General features: G+C 38.5%; 1 protein-coding gene across 2 annotated transcripts in view; it reads left to right on the forward strand.

The window, feature by feature from the left end:
* The window catches only part of ALOX5AP (arachidonate 5-lipoxygenase activating protein), a 49,571-nt gene that overhangs the window by 15,112 nt on the left and 10,499 nt on the right, over positions 1 to 23,960 (forward strand). For both annotated transcript variants that reach the window (XM_072611847.1, XM_072611846.1), the window contains 2 exons: positions 13,541 to 13,640; positions 22,632 to 22,702. In XM_072611847.1, coding sequence (XP_072467948.1) covers positions 13,541 to 13,640; positions 22,632 to 22,702 — 171 coding nt within the window. The remainder of the gene's footprint in view (positions 1 to 13,540; positions 13,641 to 22,631; positions 22,703 to 23,960) is intronic.

Here is a 23,960-nt window from a genome sequence, read left to right on the forward strand (position 1 = left end):
TGTTTCCTTTCTTTTGATTCATCCTATAAAGTCAGACTTCTTTTTTTTGATACATTGGTTAGTTTTGCTGTCTTTTTCCTTCTCTTTAGTAAGGCTTTGTTTTAAAACCTTTGTCATAATGCATTGGCTCTCTCAGAGATGGAGGTAGAGGGAGAGGGATGTATTGGGACATGTAGTTGATATAAAACAAAAATATATCAATAATGTTTTATTAAAAAAAAGCAACAGTGCCCAGAACCAGAGAACCAGGTATTTTTGCACCTGGGGCAAGAGGGTAAAGGTAGTCTCAGTTGGATGCTTCCTCCCTTTTAGAAATCCAAATGTTTCTGCATACTTTTCCCATTATCTTTAATTGGGGGGTAGAGGAGGCAGTGGATAGAAACACAGGGGCCCTGGCTTGGGTTGGGGAAGAGCTTGCTCCTTTGCATCACCTGATAGCTTGCAGTTTAATACATCCAATTAGCATTTATTGAGCGCTTACTTGGCACTGGCAATATAGAAGACAATGGGAAAAATTGTTCCTGCTTTCAATGAACTTATGTTCTAGGTTTAGGGACTTGAGTGGAGGGAGAGAATGAGCTTTTTTTTTTTTTTTTTGTGCACTGAATTTGAGATGCTCTCAATAGAATGTAACCTCCCTGAGAACTTTTTTTTTTGTCTAGCATATAGTAGGCATTTAATAACTACTTGTTAAACTGAATTGAATTTTGAGGCTTCCACCTACAGATATATAATGGACAGTTGATTATTGGTGATTATTAACTAGAGCACAGGAGAGAGATTAGGATCTGGGAACATTTGCAAATGGATGATACTTAAACCAATGGGGGCTGATGGAATCACTAAGAGAAAGAGAAGAGGGCCTAGGATAAAGACTTAGAAGTCACTCTATAGGAGATGGGATGTGGATGATACAACAAAGGGGACCATAAGAGCGGTCAGACAGGGAGAAGGAGAATTAGTAGACAGCAGTACTGTAAAAGTTGAGAGAAGAGAGAATAAGCAGGAGGAAGGGATAGTTAACATCATTAAAACCTGCAGAGAAGTAAGAAGGATGAGGACTTGAGGAAAGGCTATCAAATGTATCAACTGAGCAATCAGAGATAACCTTGGAGAGGGTGGTTTCAGTAGGGTGGTAAATTTGGAAGTCAGATTACAAGAACTGAGAAGTGAATGAGAGAAGTATAAACAAGGAGTGGAAATGGCTTTTTCTAGGCATTTGTGAAATGGAGAAGACATATAACTTTTTTATTTCAACTCATCATTCTTTAAAGCCAGGTGCTGTTTAAAGAATGCCTGGCAGTTTCAGGTTAGCAGATATATGACAAATGGAAAACTGATTCCCTTCCCTACCCACCTACCTCTCTTTTCAAGTTCTACCATCATTCCCATTCCCATACAGGTGGGACCCCAAGCACCCATGTCTTCCATGGTGGTAAAAGACAGGGATTTTCCTTGGAGGCATTCAAAGTAGTTGAATTGGGACTTTACCTATCCACCAAGGTCAAGCAGATTTGTGCCTGAGTGATTGCACCTCCTTCAAGTGTATATGTATATGTATGATGGGAAGGGGAGAGGTGGTATAGAAGGGAATGAATGATCATGGGTCATGTGTGGTTCCTCCCATGATCCCTATGCTGCCCAGATGGAGGCAGAAAGGGTATGTGAGTGGGAGGGCTTGTAAGGCAACTGGATCTGAGTTCCTCAGACACTGGTAAAGGGGCTTGCTGAACAATATATTCCACAAGGGCTGTAGTGTTGATGGTCCTACCCTTGCCCTGCATTCTTCCCTTCATTGACTCCTACCAGCAGTTACCCCTCCTTCCATATGCCTTTGAGGTCAGTTTGGCCCTCTTTTAATTTGGCCCCACGTGGAGCTTTCACAGCTGCAGTTACAGCTCTGTCCACGAATGAATAAATATTCCAGATATCATCTGACCAATATGGCAGGACCATTACTTTTTGCAATCTGTATAATCTTTCTCTATTAAAGCAACCTGAGCTTCTGTTAGACTTTGAAGCATCTTTCCCGCCCTACTGGCTTGTGTTAACTTTGTGGTCACCAAAACCCCTGAAATAGTTTTCATGTGAGTTATTGCCAAGTAACATTTCCTCTATCCTTTACTTGTGCAGATTAAAAAAAAAACACAACATTATTCAAGAATTTACATTTTAACCTCAAATTTAACCCTGGTTCTAATCCATCCTTTTAAAAAAAATTTGAATATCAATTCCTTCATCTCATTCAACATGCATTTATTGATATGTATTATATACAAAATACTAGTTTTTATGAATTTCTTTTTGTATTTTTTAATATTTCAATCATTTCCCTATACACCCTTTCCCTATTGCCCAGAACCCTTCCTTATAATAACAATAAAAAAAGTTAAACAGATCAAAACAGCAACTGTATCTGTCCATGTCTGCCACATCTGTCATCCATTGTTATCTGACCTGGATTTAGTATTAGAGATTATATTTATTGTGAATTTAGTTACCTTTTTGTGTTTCTTTTCTTTATATTATTTTAATAATTGTGTATTTTCTCTCTGGGTTTTGGTTATTTCACTCTCCATAAGTTCATACAAGTCTTCCCATATTTTCTGAGTTCCCCATGTTCATCAGTTCTTATAATACAATAATACTGTTCTATTTATATATCACAATTTATTCAACCATTTCCCAATTGATGGACATTCACTTTGCTTCCAGTTTTTGCCTACCACACAAAGTGTTACTATGAATGTTTTAATACATATTGGACCTTCTTTTTGTCTTTGACTTCCTTGGGAACATTTACCCAGGAGTGGAATTTTGCTGGCTCAAAGACTATGAAAAATTTAGTTTATTTTATCCAATAGTTTCACATTGTTTTCCAGAGCAATTAGATCAGCTCATAACTTTACCACTAGCGTGTTAATATATTTCACTTCCTGCAGCCCCTCCAGTGATGACCTTCCATTGTAAGAAGGGTATTCCATATCTCTGCCTCAATAATTATAGAGGGCTTGGATTTTATCAGAGGTATAAACTAGGTATGAAAAGGTCTAGACATTTCTATTGAATTGATCGATGAATAATAAAAAGCACTAAACTAAGTGAATCTAATGGGGAAGGTATGGAATACTTCCAACCACTAGAGGGATGAAATGATGCTACATAGGAAGAATATTGTAATTGGTTTGAGAGACTTAGTCATGCTCTATGGTGCTCCTATAAAAATGGCAAGCTAGTTCAGAAAGCAGCATTTAATTGTCTGGTAGACTAGAGGAGAGATCTCAAATTCTACCTTCTGTAGGAGGCCTTTCCCTGAGTCCCCCAAGCCCCTGCCCCCAGAGCCATTGGTCTGAGGTGATCTTCTGTTTGCACTGTATGTATCTTGAAAGTACAGTTATTTGTTTGATGTTTGCCCCATTGGAATGTGAATTCCTTGAAGGTCTGCACTGTTTTCACCTTTCTTTATATTCCCAGGGCTTAATGTAGTCCCTGATGGATTGGCTAAGAGCAGTTCCAGTAAAGTTCCTCAGAAGGAATCGTGGTGGGGGAGAAGGGGGCAAAAGAAGAACCTTTCTCTGCCACTCTCTCCCAACCTCTTGACCAGAAGATGACCTTATGAACTTTGAAGGATTGGAAAGGACTTCTCATTATCATCTCTTTTGAAACAAAAGAAATAGAAATATATAAATACATATATTTGATTGACTAGTATTTAATTTCATGGATAGATACCATATAAATAATCCATTTTAATAAATATAAGTAATACAAACAAATTTTATATAATTTATATCCTTGCATTAGAATCCCCGGGTTACTTTATTAGTCATTCAGTTTATTGTTGTACAGACACGTAACATGTTCTGCACGTATGTACTACATGCAACAGGACATGGGGCCACAGAAACAAGTGCTTTCTACAGTCAATCTCCTAGCACTCTGCCCCTCCTAGGCTCTATGTAAGAGTTATCTGTCAATCACTGGCAAACTTCTACCTACCACACTCCCTTGGGTAGATTCAAGCTGTTAGCATTCACCCTCAAGGTCCTGCTTAAACAAACACATTAATTAGATTAGTAAAGACTTGCTAATATCATGCATTGTAGCAGAAACTGTAGCACATCTTAGTTCTCCCTCCTTTCCACATCCAGGATAAAGCTTTACTTCCTACTTGCTCCCTTTCTGGTCTTGAATGGCACAGGAAGCAATCAGCAACTTCACCTGGTAATACAGTTTTTCCAGCAGTTTGTTGGTACTGGACTGGGCGCTAGACTTCTCCATCCAATGCTGACAGCTGCAGAACTGTTGGCCACTGTCCATCCTGACTCCTTGAGCTGTGTGAATTCTTCTTGCTCTCATCTGAGCAGAATAGGGAATTATGGGACCATCCCTATGGATGTGGTCCTGCTAGTCCACCAAGTCTCCATCTCGTCACTTCTTTTCCCTCTTTGTTGCTTTCCATGTTCTGAGGTCCTCCATCACACCTGTCCTGGCTAATCCCTCGGGGCTATAAAACCAATCACCCTGCCTCAGTACTGGAAGTCCTTTGGGAAATATCAATCTATGGGAGCTGCATTCCAATGGAAACATCTCCTGATGATATTTATAGGCATAGGTCTTACAGTCTTATTCATGTTGGTGATTTATAGACCTAGAACTGGAAGTGACCTTAGAAGTCATCCAGTCCAAACACCTTATTTTACAGATGACAAAACTGAGCCCCAGAATAATCTGTCCTTCCTCCCTGGATGGTTGGGCATTTCCATTAACATTCTTTCTGTATCCTATTTGTTGTTCTTCCTCATGTAACAAACACTTGGTCTTTAATAATTGTTCAGTACTAGCCCAATTCACAAGGACATAGACTTCAGAGACCATCAAAGACGATGGACGATCTAGAGTCTTCTTGACAAAGGAAATAGGTACACATAGTGTTTTGATCAACACAAATGTGTTGTATAAACTCAGATGGTGAGAGGAAGGGAATAGTAGTAGGCTTTAGGGATTTTCAGTCTTGGGAAATGTCTTTCTTTGATTCAATTATTATTTAGTGACCCACTTCTGACCTTAGAAGTACACCGACCAACCATGTTTCATGTATAACATTAACAACTAACAGGTACAGGTGCAGGTACAGGTCTCTGCTCCAAAGTGACCCACTCAGACAATATGACTTCACCCTTTTCTGGCCTGGTATTTAAAAAAAAACAAAATCTCTTGAAATCACTTGGGATTCTTATTAGCAAGCCACTATATAGTACATCTACTATCACAGATACTAACATTTATGCAGCATTTTGCAAAGCATAATTTAAATAGGTTTATAAAGCCCTATACCTGTGCTATCTCGTTTGAACCTCACAGCAGCCTGGTCAGGTCACTGACATTACTATACCCATTTTACAGATAAGGACAGTGGAAGTGAGAAAGTTCAGGTAACTTGCCCAGGGTTAGACAGCTAATGAGTGTCTAAAGTGGCATTTGAACTTAGATCTTTCTGACTCCAAGTCTACCCCTCTATTCACTGTGCCACCCAGATGCCTCCCAGATCATTCTATAATGAGTATATGTATGTGTGTATATGCATATACATATATGTATGTCATACATATATATGGAGGGAGAGAGAGAAGGAAAGAAAGGAAAGGGAGAAAGAGAGAAAGAGGAGAGAGAGGACCTTTTGATGTGACTGATATGGCTGAAATTGGCAGGTATAGTAAGCAAAGATTCAGATACTGCATTAGGGAAACTTCCAAACCTTCAGTTTGTTCTCACAAGAAATGTTTGATATGTTCTCTCTACAATGGGGATTGAGTCTTGGGAGAGAATGTTTTCCTACTGTTTAGTAAGGAATGAGTTACTAATCCCTGAAGGATTTGTATTGAGAATGATCACCTCTTTCTTTACTCATTATTTTATTCCCAATTAAGTACATATTGCTTGTCTGGTCTGCTCATTTTGTACAAACTTAGAGGTTCCCAGATAAGCTGAGATGGTCAGTCAACAAACCTTTATTAAGTGCCAGCTATGTGCCAATAACTGTGCTAAGCTTTGGATGGGGGTTTTAAGTTGAGGAGGTATACTTTTGTGCTGTATATTTAACCCAGAAATCTGCATGAATCCAGAGTTAAATGATATGTAGGTTAAGCTAACAGTCATCCATTAGTTCTAATTCTACCTTCTAGGACAAGCAGAAAAGTTTAATATCTCAGATGAGTCGTGTCTCCACAAAATTTTCTTCTTTCCAGACCCTCTACGTCTAGTTTCTTCGACCAGCATTCACATGATACAGTTTCTAGTTCTTTCATTAACATATTCATCCTTCTTTAGAGGTGCCATAGCTTGTCAATGCTCTTCCTAAAATGGGGTGCCTAGAATGTAGTCTGATCAAGAGAGAGTACAGAGGAATGATCACATTTTTCATTCTGGACCCTGAATTTCTATGAATGCAATTTCAGTCTACATTAGCTTTGTTCCCATTACTCTGAGTTCTCACATCATACTGTTGACTCAGATTAGATTTGTAATTTCCTCAAATTTCTAGGTCCTCTTCAAATGAACTCTAGTTGTATCATAGGATCATAGAGAGGGAAAAGAACTTGGGGGTCATCCAGTCCTGACCCCCTAATCTCTCCTTTGGCAGATGAGAAAACTGAGATTCAGAAACTTCAGTGACTTGCCTAAGGTCACACAGGTAACATAACAGAACTGGAATGTGAAATGAGCTTTTCTGACTCCAAACACAGTAGTTTTTCCACTGTGCTATGCTGTTTCGCATATTTTTCTCATACTGTACCTGTGTAATAGAGTTTTAGGACCCAAGTGTAGGATTTTTCACTTACCTTTATTAATTTTATCTTATTAGATTTGTTCCATTTCTCCCTGTTGCAATCCTTCTGGATTCCAATTCTGTCATCTTATATATTAGCTATCCCTCTTAGTTTTACTTTATCTGCAAATCTCATTAGCGTAACATCCAAGGCATTGATAAAACATTAAATGAAAGGACAGAGTCCTTCACGAGAAATCTCCCTGTTGGTTCAGTTGTTCCATCAATTTCAAATCTGCCTAACCGTATTCTTATCCAATCTACCTCTCTCTGTCTTTTCCACAAGGACATCATCATCCATCTACTGGTCAAGTAACACTGAGAAAAAAAAGAGGATATGAAATTAGACTGGTCTGACTTGTTCTTGGTGTATCTGTGGTGGCTTGTCCGGATAGCCACTTCCCTTCCAAACCATTCCTTTAAGAATTTGTTCTAGAATTTTGAAAGGATTGATATCCAATTTCAGTTGCCCATGTTTCAAAGGAAATTATTTTCTTTTTGAAAATTAGCCCTTCATCATAGTTTCCTTATCTGTCAAATGAGGAAGCTGGACTATATGGCTTGTCAGGTCCCTTCCAACCTTAGGCTCTGTCCTTGTGATCTGTTGGCTTTGGCCCTTTGACATCTATCTAATTCTTCATGCTTTTCCGAGGATCACTGAGAAGGCAGTCACATAGTCCAGGTCTTTTAGTATCCTTAGGAGTTGTTTATTTGGATTTGGTCACTTGAAGTCATTTGAAGGCAGCTTGGTGTTCTCATCTCATCTCTTCATATACACATTTCAATCCTTAGGCAGATTTTTCATTTATCTTTCCCAGTTTGATATTTGTTTTTCTTGGAAGAGAAACCAGCACCAAAATAAGAGTTAAATGGTGAAAGTAGAAATATGTTTTGCATGGAGTGTATGGGGTATTTAGGTATTTTTACCTACTGTTTGCTAAGGGATGAGTTACTAACCTCTGAAGCATTTGTGTTGAGAATGGTCTCCTCTTTCTTTACTCATTTTATTCCCAATTAAGAGTATATTGCTTGTCTGATCTGTTCACCTTGTACAAACATAGAGGTTCCCATGTGAGCTAACATACCACTGGTGTGTGAGTGTTACTGAGCCCTTTTCAGGGCTGCTCATCCACTTTTGGTGTCTACTTGCCACCCAATTCTCACTTGTGCCTCCAAGAAGCTGTAGAATGCACAGGGGCCATACCCTGGTTAAACCTGTCTCAGCCAAACCCAGGAGGATGTCTACCCCAAGCATGTGAAGACTTTCTCTGATAGAATGGACAGATGAGAACAATCTATCCCAGTGGCCATGAAGGTAGTAGCTGAAGTAGACACTGTGGAGCACTTAGAGTCTGATTAGACATCAAAGATGCCAAGGTCATCCACTGCATCCTGGGCCATCACCAGCCATCTTGAATTTTGTCCTGCCACTGGATTTTAATGACTGTAGAAGAAAGAGTAAGGCTTTGTACAACTCTGCTTCACTTAAATCCAATTCACATACAAGTCAAGACATCCCCCTGGGATTTCACTGGTCCTCTTTGAAAATGAAGGATGAACAGCAACATTTTTCATAACATCCTATGTATAATCAGTACCATATTGCTTGCCTTCTCATTCCCTCACTCGTATCAAAGTCAAATGCAAGTCATGTCATCATTTCTCTGACAACACAACAACCTTCTCATAGGTGGGGGAAAAGTGGCAGGAGGGAGAGAGTTTGGGACTCAAAATTTAAAAAACAAATAAAAAAACCAAAATAGGAGTTGAGTAGTTCCTTTTGGTCTATGTTGTCTGTGATCATTGCCATATAAGATCATAGAGCTGGCAGAGACCTCAGAGATTGTCTTGTCCAACCCTCTCATTTTATAGATATATAAATGGAGGCACAGGGAGGATGGGTGACTTACTCTTGGTGCATAGGTAGTAAATTTGAGAGGCAGGATTTAAATCAGAGTGCTCTTACCCCAGAGCCAATGCCACTACCTCCAAACAAACTGGTCCTGTCTCATCCTTGAGCATCTCCTCTCTTCTAGCATATCTTAAAAAGACTTTTTTTTTTTTGTGGTGGTTCTTAGTTTTCATCATAAGCATCAGACTGACAAGAGTCTTTTCCTGATATTATTTTTATAGGTCTGTGGCAGTCTTTTGTATCCATTTTTAGCCACCAGTTCTTGCTTCCATCTTCTGTGCATGTGTTAACAAAATCTTAATGATTTCCTTATTCAAACACATTAGTGTCTTTATGCTCCATTTATCTTCTTCATTGGAACTGGTTGGTTCTGGAGAGTTTTCTATCCCTCTTTAGTCCACTTCCTTTATAAAGTTTTAGATCACAGGATCCTACAGGATCCTTTTGACCTTTGAAATCTCTTCTATGTTGTAGCATACTATTAAGAATATTCCAAAGGTGGCTGAGCCATATTAGATCTTAAATTGTATTATAAAGCAGCAATCATCAAAACTACCTGGTACTGGCTAAGAAATCGAGTGGGGGATTAGTGGAATGGGGTAGGTACACAAGATGCAATAGTCAGTGACTATAATAATCTACTGTTTGATAAACCCAAAAACTCCAGCTCCTGGGATAAGAACTCATTATTTGACAAAAACTGCTGGGAAAACTGGAAAATAGTATGGCAGAAACTAGGCATAAACCAACATCTTACACCCTATACCAAGATAAAGTCAAAATGGGTACATGATTTAGATATAAAGGCTGATACTATAAGCAAACTGGGAGATGATAGTTTACTTGACAGATTTATGGAGAGCAGAAAAATTTATGACCAAATAAGAGCTAGAGAACATTATGAAATGCAAAATGGATAATTTTGATTACATTAAATTAAAAACTTTTTGAACAAAATCAATGCAACCAAGATTAGAAGGGAAGCAACAAGCTGGGAAACAATTTTTATAGCTAGGATCTCTAATAAAGGCCTCATTTCTAAAATATATGGAGAACTGAGTCAAATTTATAAGAATACAAGTCATTCACCAATTGATAAATTGTCAAAGGATACGAACAGCACCTTTTTAGATGAAGAAGTTAAAGCTATCTATAGTCACATGAAAAAATGCTCTGAATCACTATAGATTAGAGAAATGCAAATCAAAACAACTCTGAGGTCCCACATGACACCTATCAGATTGGCTAACATGACAAAACAGGAAAATGATAAATGTTGGAGAAGATGTGGGAAAATTGGAACATTAATGCACTGTTGGTGGAGTTATGAATTGATCCAAATGTTTTGGAGAGCAATTTGGAACTATGTTCAAAAGGCTATAAAAATGTACATAACCTTTGACTCAGCAATACCACATCTAGGTCTGTATTCCAAAGAGATCATAAAAACAGGAAAAGGACTGACATGTACAAAAATATCGATAGCAGCTCTTTTTGTGGTGTCCAAGAATTGTAAATTGAGGGGATGCCCATCAATTGGGGAACGGCTGAACAAGTTGTGGTACATGAATGTAATGGAATACTATTGTTCCATAAGGAATAGTTAGCAGGTGGATTTCAAAAAAAACCTGGAAAGATTTACATGAACTGATATTGAGTGAAGTGAGCAGACTCAGAACATCGTACATGGTGACAGCAACATTGTTCAATGTTTACTTTGATAGACTTAACTCCTCTGAGCAATGCAGGGATCTAAGACAATTCCAACAGACTCCTGATAGGAAACACTATCCACATCCAAAAAAAGAACTACGGAGTCTGAATGCAGATTGAAGAATACTATTTGTTCTTTATTTAATTGTTTTGTTTTGCTTCTTCTCTCTTGTGGTTCCTTCCACTGGTTCTAATTCTTTGCAATATGACTAATATGAAAATGTGCTTTTATGAAAAGGATATTCCAAGTGTTAGCCTTCTTACCTATTAGGAAATCTAAAGTAGCATGGCTGTTTATTGTTATCTGATAAGCTTCCTATGGCAAAGGTGGAATTTTGAGATTGAAGAAAAAAATGTGTTATACCTGAGACACTGTAACAGTGACTAGATGACTGGAAAATCCAATAAAAGAATTTTTGTACTTCTAAGAATGGAAACAGGGGGATGGAATAAGCATTTATTAAGTACTAACCATGTGTCAGGCATTGTGCTAAGCACTTTAGCATTATTATCTTATTTGATTCTCACAAGAACCCTATGAGTTAGGTAGTGGAGATCCACAGAGCTCATTATTATCCCCATTTTACAATTGAGGAAACTGAGGCAGACCATGGTTATATGACTTGTCCAGAGTCACACAGCTAGTGTCTGAAGTGGGATTGGAATGAGATCTTGACTAGGGGACCAATATTCTATTCACTGTGCCACCTAGCTGGCAAGGGCAAAATATGTTTCTACTCAAGAATGCTTAGAATTCTTAGAGGAAAGCACTATGAAGAAATAAAGACACCACCTGAAAATTGCAGAAACTTTGTTATGATACCGTGTCAAAAGAAAAACACCTGAAACCTAGAGATAAGAACATGTCTAGAAGAAAGTGATCAATAATTTCAAATGCTGCAGAGAGTTCAAGAAGGATGAAGGCTAAGAAGAAGTCATTAGCTTTGGTAATCTCTGGTGACTTTGGAGAGAATAATTTTAGTCAAAAGATAAGGATGGAAGCCAGACTGAAAAAGATTTAGAATCCATTGAAAGCAAATGGAGGTACCAATTTTAGATGATTTCCTCAAGGAGTTAGCCAAGAAGGGGATGAAAGATAGAAGACAATACCAGGAACTGTATGATCAAGTCAAGGTTTTGTAGGGATGCAAAAGACAGGGGTGTGTTTGTAGGCAGCAGGGTAGGAGCCAGTATATCAGGAGAGGTTGAAGTTTAGAAAAAGAGTATGGACAGAGGGGACAATTTGCTAGAGAAGATGAGAGGTGATCTAGGATGGATGTAGTGGGATCTACCCCTTTGTGTGAGATGAAGAGTGAAGGAAATAGTGGTGGAAGTCATCTGAGAGATGATGTAAGATGAGCAGGAGGGAAAAAGAGGGAGCTCTAGGTAAAGATGGAAGCAAAATAGGAGTTGAGTATTTCTGCCCTCATTCCACTGTTATCATTATACTATCTTTCTCAAATGTTTATCTTCTTCATCCTTCCCTTTCCTCAAAATATAATTAAAACCTGTATTATCTTTTGAATTTTTTTGTGAGAAAATTAAATCTTGATGTTAGCCTTTTTATATTATTCTTAGTTCCTTTCTATGTGGTTTTGCTGTCGTCTTTGACTGTCTGACCACCTTTTGTCTGAGCTAATCAGGAAACTTCCTGTTGATCTACATTGGTCTCTTTAAACGTTTCCCTATCTGGAGACTCAGAGGCTCCAAGATGTTCAAATTGGAAAGGACTTTTGAGATGCTCTAATCCCACCCCTTCATTTTGCAGATGGAGACCAAAATAACAGTAATTAAAATTCATGCAGTGCTTCAAGGTTGACAAAGGTCTTCCCTCATACCTGTAGCTCACAATACAAGTATTATTATCCCTATTTTATAAATTAGGAAACAGCCCCGGAAGGGGGAAGAATCTTTTCTCATTTCACATATTTAACAAGTTGCAGAGCCAGAATTCAAGCCAAGGTATTCTGTTTTCAAGTTTAGTGTTCTTTCCATTATATATACCATATTTTAACATCTGGTTGCGTATGTCTCAGTGGGATATTAAAGAGGGTCCTGCTTAAGGCATGGGTTAGACTAAGTGACCGTTGATGTTCTTTATAAGTTTGTGAGGGTATCATTTTGAATTTTTCACAATTGTGTGGTCAGAATTTCATTTCTTAGATGTTCCCATCAGAGTTCTACCTAGGGCAGGGTGTTAGATCTTTGATCCCAGATAATACCATTTGGAACATGTGGACAGTATTGGTAGCTCTTCAGCTGCATAGAGACAGTGAACTTTGTGCCTACTTAGCAAGAACTACTAGTTAAAATGGGAAGCTTCCAGATGGTATTTCTTTTCTTCCTCTTGGTGGCTACACACCACCGCCTTCTCAAGTAAGTTTCTTCCAGTTCCTACTCCACCCTTCTCTTTATGAAGTGACATCTCCAGCAGCAGCCTGTTAGGGTCTGTGCCACCAAAGCCCTCATCCCAGCTCAAGTGAATTAAAGGTCTATCTTCAGCTTCTCATCCCAGAAGCAAAGGTTGTTAGTTTTGATTCTATTACCCTCACTTACCTCACCCAACCTTAGTTTTGGTTCTGTATGGAGCATTCTAAAAACTAAAATTCTGTCTATATGAGTTTTGCAGACACTTTTGGGTTCTGGGCTATACTTTCATCCACTTTGGCACACTCCCACCTGGCATGCATTGCTATTATCTTTTTTCCTATCTTAGATTCTTCCCACCTAGATCTTCTGTAGAAGGGGATACAGGTCCTATCCCCAAGGGCAGGAAAATGCTCTTTTTCCAAAAGAAGAGTGATCAGTAGTAGCCTAGAGCCTCTGGAGCTTTGCCTAGGGCCTAACACTGTGTCTGTCTCAAATCTGTGTCCCTATTGACTACTCCACTACTTTGGGTACATATGAAGCAGTCATATTTTCCCCTATAGTCTAACTCAAGTGAATATGGAAAGAGATACAACATACAAGAGAGTTAGCCTTTTTGCAAGATCCATTTTGGGGACTGGTGAATTATGGAAAGAGAATATGGGATTTCAGACACTGTCCCTTATTAAACTCTAAACTCAAATCTTATCCTCTCACAGGATTCTTCGCACACAAAGTAGAGCATGAAAGCCGGAGTCAAAATGTCAGGAGCTTCCAGCGAACTGGGACCTTTGCCTTTGAGCGTGTCTACACTGCCAAGTAAGACCCCAGACTTCACACAACTGTTTAAAAAAGGGAGGGAAGTCAGCAGGCAAGGCATGTTATATACAATAACTTCTTATATGTATTTATCAAGTATATCTGTTTTGAAGATTGGCCAATTTTCAGGATACCAGAATGATTGGGTGGAGGGAGTGTTCATGGGGTGGTTCTTTTAGAGGGTGGGGCTTTGGAGTCTTAACTCTACCCCAAATGATGTTATGAAAGGGTGAGATTAGGAGAGAGGTGGAGCCAGTCACCAGTGTACTCCTTGTACCGGGAAAATTGTGGGTTAGCCTCACTAGTCAGGGCAGTCACCCAATTTCCTGTGAGGTTAGTCCAGTGCTGCTGTCATGGAAACTGGCCCTTACTCATCACCAAAACCACCAAAAAGCTGGTACATAGCTTTGTACCAGCCTCCTCCTTACACACCCACTCCTTTCCACCCATGGGGGAAGCTGAGAGGGGATTTCAGTTTCATTGGTGTCCCCAGTGTTTATAAAACAATAGTGGAGGAATTTTGAAGTGCTTCTTATCACTTTCTCTTCTCCTTTTTTCATTTTATGTAAAAGAGACTGTTGGAAAACACATGATTTAAGGAGTATAGGAGATAGGTGAGACTGCAGATATAAATTCAAATGGATGTTATTCAAATTAAACATTTTTCTTTTGTGCTGAATTTAAATAAAAGTTTCAAGACAGCTACCCATTGGTCTGCTTCTGCAAGGTTTAAAGGACCCACTGACAAAGCATTCTCCTTACCCCATTATATTATAAACACTTCTCACCTTTCCCCCATTCCCACCCCATCCCAACCCCATCAGACAGATACTGGAACCAAACTGAGATCCATTGAAGGTGTTTGGGCAGAAGAATATGTTAGCTGATAGTACAGTTAGATGTATTCAGAATCATCAGAATGATAAGATGTAAAAAGTAGTCATTAGTGGATCATTGCCAACTTAGAGGTGCCTAGTGGAATGTTCAGGAACTTCTCCTCAGCTTCATGTAATCCAGCATTTTTATTAATGACACTGTCATACTAGTTGAATTTACATATAACAGTATTAAGAGGAATTGCTTACTTGTTAGATTACAGAAAGAGGTTCTAAAAAATATCTCAAAAAGCTTGGAGGAGAAAGGCTAAAACAGTGGACCAAATCTAATAAGATGAAAGTTAATCAGGACAAATATAAAATCCCACAAATGGGTTCAAAACATCATTTATTGAAGTATGGGATGGGGAAATATGGCTAGGAAACAGTTCAAATGAGAAAGAACTGGGTCTGCAAGCTCAATGAGTCAGCAATTGGACATGGCAGCCAAACAAGTGAGTGCCATCTTGGGCTGCTCCATTATGACAAAGTATACAGAATAAGGGAGGTGAGTCTAGAATATTTGCTTTAGTTATAGATCACATATTTTAGGAATATTATTGAAAAATTGGAACCTTCTCAGAGGAAATCAACTAGAATATTGGGGGAACTGAAGACCATTTCATTTGAAAGAACTATGGATGATTAGCCTGGTAGAAGGTTTGTTTTTTTTTTTATGAGCGGGGGAAGGGAAGGGAAAGGTGAATAGGTGACCATGATGCCTTTCTTCAAGTATTTTAGGGGCTATTATATAAATTAAACTTGTTCTTCTTGGTCCTAGAAGGCAGAACTAATGGGAAGCAGTCAGGTGGCACAGTGGATAGAGCACCAGATCTGGAGTCAGCAAGACCTGATTTCACATCTGACCTCAGACACTTATTAGCTGTGTAACCCTGGGCAAGTCATTTCATCTTTGTTTGCTTTAGTTTTCTCATCTGTCAAATGGGGATAATAATAGCACCTACCTTCTAGAATCTTTGTGAGGAGCAAGTGAGATGATAATTGTAAAGTAATTAGTATTATATAAATAAGTTCTGGTTATTAGTGTTATGATTACAATGAGTGGAATCAGCAGAGAAACTAATTTTGACTCTGTGTAAGGATTATTTTTAATAGTTAGAGTCTTCCAAAGTAGAATGGTTTGCCTTCAGGGAGAGTAGATTCCCCTCCAATGGAGGTCTTCAAGCAGAGACCAGATAACAACTTAGCAGAGGTACTGTAGATTGTAGAGGATGTTACTGTTCAGGTATGCTTTAGAATAAATGATCTTTGAGGTCCCTTTCCTTTGAGATAGGGAGAAGGGAAGGGAATGGGAAGGTTGAAGTCATTTACTCGATCTCTCTAGAGAATCAGATCTCTTTAAACTCTTCTCTGTTCTTCACCTGCTGTTTACCTTACACAGTCTGGGGAGGAGAGAGGGAGAGAGGCTTTATTGACCAAATCGTACAGAATGAAAAAGGATGCAACTAGGTGTAAATAACAATCCAGACTCCAAATTCTCATTTCTTTGAAGGCTTCTCTGGTTCAGCCCTCTCTGTGGGCCACTTTTAATAGTCTGACAGCTATTTTAATCCTAACTGTCACCTTTTAGAGCCTATTTCTGTTTAGTTTCCTCTATATTCATCCAGAAAATCTTAGGAGATAATCCCTCCACATACACCAGGCATTCTTTTAGGTGAAATGCTGGAAATCAAGGTTCTTCTTTTTGTTGTCATAGCAAGACAATGAATTTGAACATGTAATTGATTTCCATTAATTAACTACATTGGTTATTTTTATGATAGATTTTGTGATCTTGGTGGTGATGATTAAAAATTTGAGAGACATAGTTTCTGGATAATTTAATAATTTTATTAATAAGGCCCGCACATTTATTAATAAAAAGATAGTCATTTGGTTTTCTCTCTTAGACAAAAGACCCCTCATGGCAATGGGTTCACAGTTTATACACCCTTTAAAGAGTAGGTATTCCTTACATAAAATTTTCTGAAGAGGTCAGAGCCAAATGGATGTCAAATATAGGTATTTGCAATGAACTCTAACTGCTTAACAAGTAATAAGAAAATGAATATTACAATGAAAGGCTGGGTCATATTACAATGTGGGTCTTGGGGTACATGACTTGAGTCACTCAAATCTTGGTCAAAGAGACATCAATTTCTACATGTAACAGAAAGCACCCTAGCATATCCACGATGACTTGCTAGCACAGGTTCTTGGATCTGATTTTCTTTTTCTTTTGTTTTCCATTTCTTTTATTCAAACCTTAATATATTCACTTTATTTATTTTTAATGCTGTACAATCACTACCATAAAACTTAGATTTTTTCCCCCTACCTAGCTCCCACCTCCCCTCCCCAAGACAGCATACAATACTATATGGAATCTACATATATGTTTCTATTGAATACATTTTCATTATAGTCATGCTGTGTAGAAGAACTAAAATAAATGGGAGAAATCATATAACAAACCAAAACATAATACACACATGCACACATGCACACACACACACACACACACACACACACAAATGATCTGCTACATTCTGAGATTGAATTCCATAGTTCTTTCTCTGAATGTGGAAGGCATTTTGCCTTAGAAGACCACTGGAAATTTTTTTTTTAATGTCCTTGCATTGCTATGAAGTGGATCTGATTTTCTTAAAGGAAAGCAACTTTTAAGGGGTCAACATTCTTCTTTAATTACATTCACTAGTTCAGGGGAAAAGTCAGCACCCTGAATGTCAGAGAAAATACAAACAGAGAAATTAATATAAAGACCAACAGACAGTGCTCTAATTGCCTGAATCAAAGCAATCTTGCTTACACTTTACATACACCACTGGATCAAGAGAGCCTTTACATCTGAGCAGTCTGACACTCTGCACATACTCAGAGTCTTGACCAGGGAATCACAGGATCCTTCTCATAAGCTAGCCCCCAAAGTAAAATATCTCATCTCAGAGTATATACATTTCTCAGAGCCAGAAGGCATCACAACCCTCTTGACTCAGTGCCTAATCAGCCTAGTACCAAAAGGTATGCAAGCCTTCCTACAAGCAAGGCTCTTCTGAGCAAGCTTCTCTTAATGGGCTCCATATGAGGCCTATTAATGGTGGGGGAAAATCTTATATCACATTAACATTATACCATATCACCTGTCTGACAAAAGGGAGAATCAATACTTCCCCAGACCTATCTTAGCAAATGCAATGAGCAGGTATGCATCCCAAAGTTAGAATTTCTCTTCCTGTTTGATTAGATGTTGACCTGGGTAAATATTTAAGGGAAATTTCCCACATTGGTTTATTTCAAGATGGGGAAGCAGAAAAAGAGAAAAGTTTTGGTCCTAACACAATAATTAGATATTAAATATAAGAGAGAAATACTCATTTCTCACATGACCAATATCTTCCTCTTGGTAGAAAGCCTGAAACAAGAGGTAAGTGAACATTCACCTCAATGCTGCCTTTAAAATCCAGGTGAACTTAAAAGAAATGTGTTTCCTTCTACCTCTATAGAAATGGGTTCAACTTATCTATTTGCAGTTCCTGTCCATGACATTTATGTGTACTGTTGGACTGACTCGATGGGATTCCTATCCAATGACATGTTATAGATAGGACAAAAAACTTTCTTCTTCGGTTTGATTTTTTCCTATGGCTTGTTAGGCTGATTTCTTTTAGGGGTCATGGATTTCATTGGTAAGGAGAACTCTTGAAAATAAGAAGCCCATACATAAAATTTTCTGAAGTGGCCAGAGCCAAACAGATGTCAAATTCAGCTATTATCTAATGACATTTATTATCTATTATTCTAAATGAGCCAAAACTCATAATTTCTACATTTGGCTGATTTCATAGGTTAAAAAATGTACCAGATCACTCTGAGAGACACAGAAAAATAAGAGGAAGAAATAGTGAAAGGAATTAGGGTATTTCTTCATGAAGGAAAAATTGATGATTCATGCATAGCACCAAAAGAATAGAATGAAAGTAACTAACATAAAAATCTGTTTAACAATTCACATTTAGTCATCAAAAAATAACAGCTGGATCTTGCAGAAATAATGGCACAAAACTTTCCTTGGAAGAGAATTCCAAATAATCATGGGTTTGTCGGTGACAGTCTAGGGAAAAGCAGAGAGAAACCCTGACATGACAGTGAATCGGACTGATTCAGTGACCAGGAACCACTTGAATTCAACAAAGCAACAATAACATCAAAATACAAGACATGTCCAGTGGAAAGAGTACAGGATTTGGAGTGAGAAGACTTGCGTTTGAACCTGTATGACACTGGCCAAGTCACTTAATTCCTCTGGGTCACAGTTTCCTCATCTATAAAATGGAGAGAGTTGGACTAGATAATCCCTAAGGTCACTATCTGCTGAAAGTTTATGATGCTATGACACTGGACTCATGGATGAGGCTTCTGTGGAGGAGTTGGGAGATGTGAGATCCTTCTTCATTTCCTCCTATTTTTGATGAGAGAAAGGAGAACAAGAAGGGGACAAGAAGGCAGAACATCCAATGCTAGTTGTATGAGATAATTTAACAAGCAAGTCAAGTTAATAAGCATTTATGGGCCAACTACCATGCTCAGTGGCGGGTTCAGATGAGGAATGTATTCTAAATGGGTCCAGAGTCTTGTGTTCAGTTTGGAACCGTAGAGACAGCAGACAAAGAACAGTAACATCCTCTCCAATCTGCAATACCTGTGCTAAGTTGTTATCTGGTCTCTGCTTGAAGACCTCTGTTGGAGGGGAATCCACTCTCTTTGAAGGCAAAACATTCTACTTTGGAAGATTTTGTGAAGAATAGAGGCAAAATTAGTTTCTTTGCTGATTCTATTTATAGTAATCATAATAAGACTGAGATTTAAGCAGGGCTGATTTGATTCTTTGACTTTGATATCTACTCAGTGCCCGATCTTTTGACCATTTTAATCCAAAAATTTATCAGGTCAGGGGCCAGGTCCAGAGGGGTAGGGATAGTCTGTTTTTATTTTGCTTAGATGATGTAGATGATTTAAACTTTCACATCATACCCATTTGGTTTGATGGTATGAAGTTATACAATTTACACATAACTTGTGTTCAGCAAATACCATCAGGAAAAAATACCAGCTTGTACTGTCAAGAGTATAACAGAAAAATATAAAAGCAATGGGATATTTCAAGGTTGAAAGAAAAATAAATGCCACATATATGGTTTAGAGCCTTCCTACCTTTGCAGTCTTCCACTTTATTTCCCAGTGTGTACCCAATATTTTAGTTACACTGGCCTTTTTGCTATTCTGCACACATGATGCTTCATCTACCAGCTCTGTGTCTTTGCACAGGCTGTTCCCCATCCCTGGAACTCCCTCTCTCTTCACATCCACCTCTAGGGATGTCTGATTTCCTTCAAGATTCAGTTTAAAGGTTACCTTTTTCATGAAACTTTTCCCATCCAGCTACCCCACTCACCCCTGCTATTAGGGTTCCACCTCTCCAGATTACCTTGGATCCATTTGGTATGTACTTTGCAGATACTCATAGGTATTGTTTCCCCTTTTAGAGCATAAGTTTCTTGAGTACAGGGACTTGCATCTCTTTATTACCAGAACTTATCACTATGTCTGGCACATAATAATTACTTAATAAATATTTGTTGATCGATTGATTATGATAAAGCATGGACATTCCATCTCTTGAAATAATTAGAAAGTATTAGAATCAGAGGATAAGTTGCAAAGGAGCAGCCTTGTAATGACTGGATTGTCCAATAAATCTTTCTTAAATTCATTTTATCTATTTCTATAATCTGGTGGGCAGATCTTCCATTTTGCTTCTTACAAGAGTTGAGAGATTTAATAATGATGATGATGGAAGAGATATAGTACTTTAAAGTTTGCCAAACACTTTTCTGTTATCTCATTGGTTCCTCACAACAACCTTGTGAGGTAGGTGGTACTATTCTTCTGATTTTATTTTTATAATTACATACGTATATTTCCATTTACATGTAATGTACATACACATACTAATCCCATTTATAAGCAAATTGAAACTAAGAGAGGTTAAGTGATCTGTCTAGATGGAATATTAGAGTTCATCTAGTTCTACCCCCTCATTTAAAAAAAAAAAGGGAACCTAGGTCCAGACATGTGCACATTCAATAAGCATTTATGTGCCAGACACTGATGTCATACAGAGTTAATGGCAAAGATGAGACAAGACTTCTCTTCCAGAGCTACACCATACTACTGTTTAATAAGTTTTTCTTTAATAAGTATTTAATAAGTATTCATTTCTTTGGTGGAGACACGATTTCTAAAAGCATCTCCTTCTTTGATGGAGATCTCTTTAAGGGGCATGCTGTCAACTGTTCCATGATACACAGTAACCCTTAGTGGATTATATGCTTCTTGAGGATAGGGACCAGGCCATTTTTTAAATATACCATTGTTTTCTTAGTGCCTTGCATATAGGTACTTAATAAATTTTTGTTGAATTTAATTTAATTGAAATGAATATACCCCGAGATCTTCTTGATCTCTGGGTTCTTTGTTTCATTTTCAAGCTCATCCTGTTCAGTCACCAAAGGACCATCACACTAGGGGCTATAACAAGTAGTCACAGTTAGTGCAAAAAGTAGGATGTTCTTTACCTGATCTAAGCAGTTGTTAAAGAGAAATCTCTGTCAAGGTTCTAACAAACTTACTTGGAACTTAACTTAAATAGTTTTTTTATTTTTGCTACTATTTTTAACTGTGTTAAGACAGGAAAAACAGTATAGTGTCAAGTCAAGGTAAACCTGGTCTCAGGAAAAACCAGGTTCAAGTGTTGCCTCTGACGCATTTTAGTTTTGTGATCCTGGACAAATTGATTTATGTTTTAGTGCCTGGGGCAATCTCCTGAGACTGTAACCCCTCCCCTTTTTACAGATGAGTAAACCGAGACCCAGAGGTTAAAGTGAATTGTCCAAAATCATACTGATAACCAGTGACAGAACTAGAATAAGGGCTTAGATCTTTTTTTGACTCAGTTCTTTTTACTCTTCTATCTTGACTTCTTCCACCCATAGTCCATTATATTTTTAATAGCTCTAATTTTTAATAAGTTTTTCCTTATGCCAAAGCAAAAATATCTGTCTCTTTACAGCTTCAGCACATGGCTCTTAGTTCTGCCCTCTGGGGCAAAGCAAAATCAATTTGATCTCTCCTTAACGTGGGAGATACTTCAAATACATATGGCTTCTATTCTGCCAAAGTCTTCTCTGGTGAAATGTTTCTAGTCCCTTCAACTACTTCTCATATATAGTTTCAAGACTTCTCATCATCCTAGGTACCCTTTTTTGAACACTTTCCAGCTTAGTGACCTCCATCTCAAAACATGGTACCCAGAACTGAATAAAATACTCCAGATGTTACTGAGCAGGGAAGGAAATAGAGGACCATCCCCTCCCTCATTTTAGAAACTGAACCTCTCTTAAAGGAGAGAGTTAATATGTTAGCTCTTTTGTCCACAAAGTCTCAAGTTTGCAGTCCTCTAAGCCCCCCAGATCTTTTTCAGCTGACCAGTTGTCTAGCTTTACCTCCACCATCTTGTATTTGTAAAGTAGCAGAGTTCAGATTTAAACTGGGCTTCTCTGACCCCAAATCTGGTGCTCTTTCCATAATACAACACTGATATTTTTCTAGGCTTGATACTGTCTTCCATTTCAGACCCATAGCCTGTAGCCCTTGACTGGTTTACAAGGCTGGATTCAGTGTTAGTCTTCCCCACCATGCCCCTCTTGTTTGCATTGTTCACTTTTCAATTCTAATGAGTTTCCTGGCACAGCCACCATTAGGGAGAGGGCCAGAGGAGTCCATCAGGAAACGCTGAATCAGAGAGGTTTCATCGAAAGAGCAGAATAAATGAGTTTCATACATGTGTTCATTTTATATCCCTGCCTGTTTCCAATTTGGTGGCTGGCTGCCACCTCTTATAGGACAGATGTAGGGGGAATTATGAACATGAGCCTGTTTTTCATTGTTTGTGCTGTGAGATGGTAATTGTTCATTTGGAGGTTAAAAATCAAGTTTTGATCATTTTTAAGTGAATATTTTTCTTTTTCTTTTCCAGCCAAAACTGCATAGATGCCTATCCCACATTTCTTGTCATGCTTTGGAGTGCAGGGCTACTTTGTAGCCAAGGTAATATTTCCCTTTTGGATTTTCTTCTCTTTTGTTATTTATGTGTACTTCTCCATATGTTCAGAACTGAGGACCCACTCCCATCCCCACCTCGGACCCTTTGCCAACCTTTCAGTTCTGATGTTTGAAACCCTTCAGTGGCTGAGAGCACTCCGAGGTCACAGTCCAGGCATTTTCTACTGGAGAAGGGAGAGGGGTATGATAATGCATCACTAATGCTTGCTCCCTGATGACTGGTGGAGAGCTGCAGGTCTGACAAGGATGGTTTAAGGCTAAATGTGACTCAGAATCCATAAGAAGAGTTAGCTCAGATACAAGGGCATTACAAATGAGAGAGCCTGAGGGATATATTCTAGGGCTGCTGTCACTGTTCTTCTGTTAATAAGTTTCCAGCTGTTTCCCTTCTCTGTGCATATGTATGCCAGTGATAGCGGGGTTGTCTTACAGCACACCATCCTTTCTCCAGGTTATCAGCAGCTTCCAGTTTGGACTCCAGTAAGCTGGAGGAACAGAGCGACTCTATAATCAGTTGACTTAAAATTAAATGGAAACCAGAGGCATTTTAAAAATTCCTTTCCAAGATTACAGCACCTCATAGTCTTGTTAATGATCAAAACCATGTCTGGCTGAGGTTTTTGGTACAAGCTTGAATTGGGCTATCTAGCCAAGTGATGGCTACATGTACCTGCCCCCTAGTGGTACTCAGAGAAAAAAAACCTAAAGGACTCTTCAGGTACCATCTCATTAATTCTCATCCAGCTCTCATGAAGTTGCTGATAGGCCCTCCTAGAGAGCTTTCCCCTTTCTTACACTCAGTTAGATACCCTGACCAACACTGCAGCACAAATGATGACAAGACTGAAAACTAGGAGTCCTGACTTTGGCTAAATCAAAGATTGTCCTTTAGAGAGAGAGGAAGGCCTCTCGATAGATGAAATCCTTGAAGAGGTCTTATGGGAGAACATGGTCAACATTTGTACAAGATTGGAAAGCATGGATGGGTTGGGATCTGCCTGGTTGGAAGGATTATACATGTTGATGAGAATCACAGGTCCATGGAAATACCGGAGACACAAAAGAGGAAACTGTCAAAGTAAGTGGACCAGGAATACTCATATAATACCCAATTGCAGCCCCTGCTGTTGGAATTCTCTTAGAATATTTCAAGGGCTGTCATATGGAAGAAGGGGTTAGATTTGTTATGTTTGGCTCTGGACAGCAGAATTAGACCCAATGGGTGAATGTTCCAGAGAGTCAT

The sequence above is a fragment of the Notamacropus eugenii genome, chromosome 5, assembly GCF_028372415.1.
Source record: "Notamacropus eugenii isolate mMacEug1 chromosome 5, mMacEug1.pri_v2, whole genome shotgun sequence".
Taxonomy (NCBI): Eukaryota; Metazoa; Chordata; class Mammalia; order Diprotodontia; family Macropodidae; genus Notamacropus; species Notamacropus eugenii.